The sequence below is a fragment of the Cydia amplana genome, chromosome 1 (assembly GCF_948474715.1).
Source record: "Cydia amplana chromosome 1, ilCydAmpl1.1, whole genome shotgun sequence".
NCBI lineage: Eukaryota > Metazoa > Arthropoda > Insecta > Lepidoptera > Tortricidae > Cydia > Cydia amplana.
Window position 1 is genome coordinate 3,207,401 of NC_086069.1, and position 9,111 is coordinate 3,216,511.

Here is a 9,111-nt window from a genome sequence, read left to right on the forward strand (position 1 = left end):
GACCACAGACACAAGGCCGTCCTCGAAACGTCACAGGTAAATTTAAAACTGAATTACGAGCAATTAAGTCCCGTTCCCGTTTTAGTAAATTAGAACCACTTTCAAGTTTGACAGGTGTTCTGAGGCCAAGACATTTATTGGGGAAGTGGGCAGACGCGCAGGTTGTTCCTTTAGCAAAGGTTGTCCATCACTGTTCAACATGGCAATGCGACGAGCGTGATGGGCTCCTTTGCATCTGGAGGGGTGCGGGTAGTATTTGTTGAATAGATCTTGTGCTTGTTAGTTACTCTGAGTAATTGTTAAAACTATAAATTAATTTATTAATCCCTTAGCTTGTCTTAATCATTTATGCTGGCATGGTGTAAAAACAAAACAATAAGTAAAAATTAAATTCTGAAGTTACTGAAACTAAATGAAAAAATAGGGATGTTTCCTGTATTTTAAATACGTTACTACACACCATGCATGAAATAAAGCACTAGATTAAATAATATTGGAAAAACATAGGCAGCCTTCCAATCAAGGGTGAACAGGCACCTTCTGGACAGACTCGCTCCATCGTAGGCCACGTCTTCACCTCGGCTTGTCTGTCTGCTCATTTTTTCTTCCGTGAATAAGTCGAATAAAGGTAAATAAAGTAGATGACTTGACCTTTGACAGTGACTGAGTGAACTGCAGTTTTCATATAAATTCCATATTTTTCCATCTGAAGACCAGCACTGGAAGCCACCAGCAACATGCTGAGATGAGGCCATTTCGTGGCACTTTATTCCTATTTTGTGTTTTCTTTTATATAATGTATTGTTTGTGCTTATGAATAAATTATATTCTATTCTATATTCGCAAATAGTTATGACTGTTCTAAAAAAGAAACTGATTTGACTAGTAGGAAAGTACCCCATTATTTCACTGGCCAGTATTCATATGGTAATGTGTTTGCATACAAACACAACAACAAAACAAATCAAGTCCCAGGCTACACATAAACAGTAAATGTTTAAATACCTACTCCATTGAGCCACAGCAAATCATCATCTTAATGTGCACTCATACCTTATGTAGATACGAGTAATTATAAGGATTTTAAACATATACCTACTATATACCATCTAGCTAGGCAATCAACTTGGTAACCAAAGACTATTACGGTAATTACTAAACCTCAGGCAATTAAACCAACCTCGAACTAAAATGGTTATAAACATCTGGCTTTGTAGCAATCTTAATAGAAAAATTGCATTGTTAGATATAATATTTGACTATACCTTTGGAATGGATCCGATCCATTGGGTTTTATGTCACAATTACACCAGCCACGATTCAAACTGATCAACAATCACTTCCAGTAGAGATTATTTAAAAACAGTGCACTGCAAGCTGCAACGCAATGTATACAGTATAGGTAATCAGCTGATAAGGCTGTCAACGCGCGCGGGGAGCCCTGCTCGGGCCGCGGCGCCGCGGCCGCGCGCCGTGCACCGGCGCATGCTTACAGATTCAACTCGAATCAATTAGCTGGACTTGTGCAATGCGTGATCACGTCAGCCGCACCTCATGCACCTCGCACCTCCTAGCCGCTCCGTGAGACGCCTCACGGCTGCGCCACAACGGCGATGCACAAAATCGAACACCATTACTTATTCACTAGTTGTTTATTGTCATGTGCGGCCTACATGCGCAGATATCATTTTATTTTCGTTCCGTGCTGCCACTGGCTAGTACTCACCGTCTCTTTCCATTGTCGTGGACGCTCCGAGTAAACAACGAAACCTCATAATAAAACAAAATGGAAGTCCGCCTCGCCCGCACCGATATGAGAAATTTTATGGGCGCTCCGAACACTTCTAGCGAGTTGTAAAACGTTGTTACTATCCTATTGTAGTATTTTAGCAGCCCCCCTCCAGAGATTATTTGCCGTCACTGAACCGAATCGTTCACGAACACAAAGAATAAATATTGTCCACTAACACTTTAAACACCACGAATCGTTTAGATATACACAATATTCAAAACGTCCACTTGAAAATAGTAATCATTGAAGCGCTCGACATCCTGAGACACAACACCCACATCAAAAAAATCTACATGGCGACTGGCCTAGGGCTAGGCAGCCGCTTTCAATAATTTCCACTCGAACGTATCCCTGTTTCACTCGTTCACCATTCATTTAATTATTTCTCAATACGCGTGAGAGGGACAGAAACATATAAATATCTCCTACGTATGAATAGAAGGTGTTGTGAAGTGTCCTTCCCTGTCTCTGTCGGGACCGAGTTGAATGGACCCGAGACGCGCTCAACCATTGGATCGATGACGGTCACGTGACGCAAATATGTCGCTACTATCACGACCCCGCGAAAATTCAATATTTGTATGAAATAAACTACGTTCCTTCGCTCAATCTTAATACCTTAATTTTCAGTTTATATAATACCTTAATTAGTTTAACATCAGTAACCTCAATACAGTTGCCTCTTAATTAGAATGAATCGGTACCTTATCGATTTGTTATTATCGTAATAACGATTTTTCTTTTGTTTCCGTTAATAGGTATTCACGGATTTAGAGTTAATAAACTGGATCGAGTACATTGACCAAAAAGTGTGTCCACATGAGAAGTCAAACTAGAGCCCTGCATCTCGTTCTAATTAGGGTGACCATAAGACATCTGTATGTGGGATATTAGGATAACATGGAATATATCAGTAGGGTGTGTCATTTTCTAAATAAAGTGAAATTTTAAGTGGTCAGGTTTTTTTTTCATTTGTAGTCGGCCTCTTTCGCACTCACTCATGATATGTTCATAAAGGTAGGCTTCCCTTTTGTCCACTTCAGTTTTTTTTAAGTATAAGCGTCATTGAAGATCTGTTTAGCAAATATGACGTTTTTTTTTAAAGTTGGTGCCTTTTTTCTATTGACGGAAATGTGTCCTACCTATAAACAATCGATGTCATATATAAACAGTTTAACACACCTAACAAAATATTATGTATAAATGAGAGTCTGTAATGTTTAAGGAGTTAAGCACTTTGGTTTTAAATTTTGGCAATTGAAGGGATGTTTACAAAAACAACATACCTGACTACACTGGTTGACACCTGAAACGATTAACAATGTTCTTAAAAAAGTGTCAACCGGTCTAAGCAGTTATGTTGTTTTTGTAAACATCCCTTCAATAATTATTCTACAACAATCTTAAATTAAACATGCCGAAATAAAGACATAAGGTACCTATTATGTTAAACTTACTTTTACATTACCTACGTTAGTAATAACTAATAAGAATTCTGTGAGACCGATTCAAAACGTGCCGACATCATAGTCACCCTAATGAGTTTGACAATGTTGTCTTGTATTTTTATAGTAAAATGTAATAATTGTGGCTTTCTTGTGAAACAATATTTCACAATTAGCAATTATTTCACTCCAACAACCTTTAACACAACATTTCTTCACAATTTTTAAGAAATTTCGCATTCACGTGTTTTGAAGAAATGTCATCAAGTTGGGGATACCAATTAATATTTAAAGTTACTACAACTTCTACCATACTAAATTTTTTTTTTTTTGCTGTGTATGCGCTTGGTTTAATCAGTTAATAATATTGGCATCATAATTATTTACAAATTGCTTAAAAGATATCAGAACTGTAGTCTGAATATAGCACTAAAATTGTATAAGAAGGTAATTAAATTCAGTAGTTTATTGATATAATTTCTACCATAATGGTATCTTTTTAACATTGGCAACATGTGCGAGTGAGACACAGGGCTCGGGTTTTTCTATCTCAAGTGGACCGTTTTCTCTAGTCTGGTACGAACAACTTTCTGTCTCGGCGATAAGGTTCAAATTAGTATGGCAAAAAAAGTGACAACTCGCTCCCACGGACCTAGAGAATAAACTGGATCGAGTACACGGGCCAAAAAGTGTGTCCACATGAGAAGTCAAACCAGAGCCTTGCATCTCGTTCTAATTAGGGTGACCATAAGTCATATGTATGTGGGATATTAGGATAAGTTTAAATGTATAGTTTGGCCAAAATTTTTTCTCATTCGTGCATAGTCGTAGAGAATCATACTGTCTTTTCCCTATGCTAGTATAAATGCTCCAGAAAAGGGATGGATATAGATTTTTTTATCTTCTGTAAAACGCTTCACATAACCTTACTAAAGTGGTATCCAGACCAGACAAGACAATTTTTCGCCAATCTGATGAAATTCTCCGATCGAATCAGCAGGTGCAGACACATAAATGCCAATTTTCATAGTAATTATCTATGGAATGCAAATTTCCTGATCAAATCGACTGATTTGATCAGTCCCGTCTGGATACCACTTTAATTAAGTAAGTCAGTTATAAAAGCTGTTACAGATGGGATGAGCGTATTGGATCGCGATCATTGTTATACTTGGTCAACCAGATCTTGACAGTAGAAAAAGGGCGGCAAATTTGAAAAATTTAGGCGCGAAGGGATATCGTCCCATAGAAAATTTGAATTTCGCGCCTTTATTTAATGACAAGATTTGGTTGACCAGCTATAATTGTGACGAAGGTGGTCCGCCGTACGTCCTTTAAAAACACAGCTATATGTGAGAGCGAGACATATATCCAGGGTCGCGGACCGGTATGCCCGTCTATTACAGTTTTTAACTAAGGCGCTTGTCACTAAGATAAGCATATTAGAGTTAGATCAAAGAGAATTCTAAATTCTCTTTAGCCCCCTCTAGACTATGTGCGTGAATCGCGGCTTCGCGCCGCGAATTGCGCACGGGTGTGGAGGGCCCTTTTGGTTCACTATTTATGCTCTTAATAATTTTACAAACTACCTATCACTATCAATATCATACTCATGGTGTGTTCATTCATATACGTGATGGCTTCCCTTTTGCACACTTCAGCTATTCATTAAGCGTAAGCGTCATCGTACTCATCGTAGATCTGTGATTGCAACAAAATTTTCAAATTTGCCGCCTTTGTCTACAGACGGAAATGTGTGTTCAGTCTATATAGAATCGATTACATATACGTAAATAGTTTGAACCAACGTTTCAGTAATTAAATATTATGTTTAAATCACATAAATATGAATCTGTAATGTTTAAGGACTTTGGATTTAAATTTTGGCAATTATATAGATCTCATTACGTCACTCAAATAATTAAACATGCTGAAATAAAGATATACCTATTTATGTAAACTTTTTTTACATTAAGTACGTAATAATAATTCTGCAAGATCGATCCACATCGTGCCGACATCATAGTCACCCTAATGAGTTTGACAATATCGTTTTGTATTTTTATCGTAAAATTGAATAATTGTGACTTACCTGTGAAAAGATATTCCACAATCAGCATAGCTTTCACTTCTACAACCCCTCACACAACATTTTTTAAACCATTTTTTAAATATTTTACGAATAAATTCTGAGCGGCGCCATTTACGTATTTTGAAAATACACGAAAAGTTTGGGATACCAATTCATATTCAAAGTTACTACAATTTCTACCATGTTAAATTTAAATGCTTTATTTGTTGTGCGCATGTTTGGTTTAATCAGTTAATAATATTGACATCATAATTATTTACAAATTACTTAAAAGTTATCAGAACTGTAATCTGAATATAGCACTAAAATTGTATAAGAAGGTAATTAATTTCAGTAGTATATTGATATGATTTCTACCACAGTGGTATCTTTTTAACATTGGCAACATGTGCGAGTGAGACACAGGGCTCTGGTTTTTCTATCTCAAGTGGACCGTTTTCTCTAGTCTGGTACGAACAACTTTCTGTCTCGGTGATAAGGTTCAAATTAGTATGGCAAAAAAAGTGACAGTTCCCTCCAGTTTAAAACATTATAACTTCATGCTCGCTCCAGTTTAAAAAATATAACTTCATGTAGGTATTATAGTTAGAAGCTCATCTGTTTCTTCATTCACATGTTTGTTGTCGTTTCTGTAAAGATGATGGAAAACAAATGCATTAGAGGTTTTTTCACACAAGCTAATCACAAATATGTAGGTGTTCGTAGCATTTAGGGTGAGGTTACAATTGTATGAATGAAAACATAATGAAAATGGTAGGTGATAACTGATAACAAAAACCGGTTCTACCCACTGAATCATGTTAATATCTGCAATGCCATGTGATCAAATATTCTGATAGGCGAGGCATTTTCTAAAAGATAGTTGAGTGTGGGACTATTATGTACCTAATTTACACATCTATCTGTATAATATGATAAATCAGTTGCGCTCCAGGATTCAACCATTTCATAGGCAAACTTATCACCATTCATCTGAATTGAGGGGTAGATACATAGGTACCAAAGGTACCTACCAGGGATGTTGCGGATGCAGATTTTTTGACATCCGCGAATGCGGATGCGGATATTTAAAGGCTCACATCCGCGGATGCGGATGTCAAGATTAGGTACTTAGAAAACGTCAAATATTACATTTTTAGTATTCTTTTATTTAAAAAAAACGAAACGTTTAGTATTTGAGCAAGAATATAGGTGCGTTATATTTAATAAACAGTAACTACGCAGACTTTTCTGGATCTAGACGATTTCGTTATAGGTAATGACGAAATTACCTAGCACTTACGCCGCCGCTAAGACGTTCCTGTACCAACTTGTTCGACATCCGCATCCGCATAAGCTCCGCATCGATTTTATGCGGATGCGGATGTTGAAAATAATGCGGATGTTCCGCGTTTGCGGATGCGGATGTTCGCAACATCCCTGGTACCTACTTATTTGATATTTCTTAGTTCAGCAGTCGAGTTAATATTATTTCCACATGGTTTCAATTTAAAATCATCATTTTAAACCGTTTATCTCAATCTCCCACTGCTGAGCATAGGCCGATAGGCCTTCCTTGAGTAGTATGAGTATGGTAAGAAAAGAGACCCACAATCTTCCAATAAATTTAAATTAATATAATTATATTCTAAAAGGGTATTATGAGAAGCAAGGTAAAACAACCATCGATTTTAATTTAATGTATTTATTGTGTACGATAATAGGTGTCCTAGTTACCTAGAAAGCATGTTTTAATATTAACTAAAGAAAAAAAATTATATAATGATCCACAATAAATGTTTATAGTGCAATTATTTATTTCAATAGCAACACTTTTACAGATGCTACATTGGTGTTAATAATTTTACAGTAAATACTTTGTTACAAAGTATGACCTAAACAAAAAGCTTTACTTCAGTTCATTATACCACAACTTAAAATAATTTTAAACATCTTCCATACCTAAGCAAGTGATAGTCTATGGAGTTAATCATAAGTAGATAATCTTGAAGGATAATTAATCATAATTTTAAGTATGGACTTGGCCTACATTAACCATTACGAGTCACACAAACCCTCCGCATATAATCTGTGCCACTGCCAAAAAGCAACTCCCATACAATAGAAATTACACTCTAATTTAAAACAATATGCTTAAATACATGAAATAAAGGCATGTACATTTACGTAAAATAAATCTGTCTGGCAATATTTTGGCTGTCTGGAAAAAATTATTATACACAAGTTTTTTATGTTAAATGATCACTATTTCTTTGTATTACAATTTCTAGCAATGAAAACTAGTATCAGACATAGGTATATGTTACTTGAATGTTTTTAGTATTGGAATGTGTTACATGTCAAATATCATTTTATAAAGAAAGTTGTTAAAAATGAGAGTGTAACGTCAATTGAGAACAGAGCAAGCTAGGATTGTGTGACTAAATGTTTGAAAATGGAAAGAATTAGATGCCAAGTCCAAAGACAGAGACAATGCAATACATTGTCTTGTTCTCCCAGCGCACAGTGCAGGATCCATCCGTGTTGTTGTCCCAGAAACATGACGAAGCTGTGTGCAAACCCGCACCATTCTCTGCATTATTGTGCAAGTCACTAGAACAGTTAAAACACAATTTAAAAAAATGCTACATAGTTAATTAATTTACAGCCTAACCCTGCGAACGTAGAAAATAATCTTTAAACCCATAGACAATTACAACAATTTTACACAGTAAGTGGTATGGACCAATCATAACAGATTCAAATAATATACTTTTACCTAGGTGTGCCAGACCGCGAGCAAACGGAACAATAGCAAGCAAGGCACGCCGGTGAGACCGGCTATGCATACAAACCTATATATTTATAAGGTTTTTGTAGCTTCGTCAGTTGACCCAAACATGATTCAACTACCGCCGACGTCCATTGATTGACTTTGTTGTGCTGATAGGCAGTCCCTCCAATAGAACTCTCGATAGCTTCTTTGATGATTTTGCTCACATCGTCTACGATGAATTGATTCTGAAAATCGTCATCACGGTAAATACGAATCAATACCCACTTTCGCCAAAACAGAAAACACAAAAATGCCATGGCCTTACTTCTTCAGTTAAATCACTGCATTCTTTAACTTCCATGATTACCAAAAACTGTTGTTTCGAATTATCTGGTTAACTATTATTTTGGTACAAAAAAACAACGAAAATTAAGACGCTATGAATTCTCTCTCACTGACATGATTTTTGTGATACACGATACACGACTACAATGCGACTACACGACGAATACGACACGGCAGTGGTATTTTAACAATGTGACGTACCCGAATATAGCCAATGACGAGCTGTTACAAACGCTTCATTTTATGAATAAGCCAATAGAGGAGTGATATTCTTTATGTAGCATTATTTAGTTGTCAAAAAACGCCTATACCTTTTTTTTTATTATGTTGGCAGCACTGCTTGAATGTTGCCAAATGAAAATTACTTCTGTTTCGGTAAATGAACTGAGTTACAATTGTTACAATTATAGCGGAAAAAACAAGCACTGAAATAGCTTCACATTAAAGTCTATTTTCTGTGGTACGGCCACTATGAGTGTTGCCAGGATATTAAAATTCCGAAAATGTAGGGATTCTAATTTTTTTTATGGAATGGAATGTAGCCTAAAGTTTGTACTGACTGTTAAATATAGAAAAAAAAAACATTAATTCACTCTAACAAAAAGTTGATGCACATAAATAAAACTACGTATTCTGCTAGTAATAGGCATAATGGATTTTCTTGTTTTGCAGTAGACCTTCA

General features: G+C 36.1%; 2 protein-coding genes across 2 annotated transcripts in view; both read right to left on the reverse strand.

The window, feature by feature from the left end:
• Positions 1-2,397, reverse strand: part of LOC134654951 (uncharacterized) — a 64,706-nt gene extending 62,309 nt beyond the window's left edge. Inside the window, exon 1 of the mRNA XM_063510386.1 lies at positions 1,727-2,397. The gene's annotated coding sequence lies outside the window, so the exon portion shown is untranslated. The remainder of the gene's footprint in view (positions 1-1,726) is intronic.
• A 5,336-nt stretch (positions 2,398-7,733) lies between these two features.
• On the reverse strand, positions 7,734-8,557 carry LOC134652642 (dynein light chain Tctex-type-like). Its single transcript, XM_063507804.1, is given in 4 exon segments — positions 7,734-7,901; positions 7,904-7,921; positions 8,164-8,329; positions 8,410-8,557. Coding segments are annotated over 4 exon segments (348 nt in total). The 5' UTR covers positions 8,446-8,557; the 3' UTR covers positions 7,734-7,773.
• Positions 8,558-9,111: the final 554 nt, after the last annotated feature.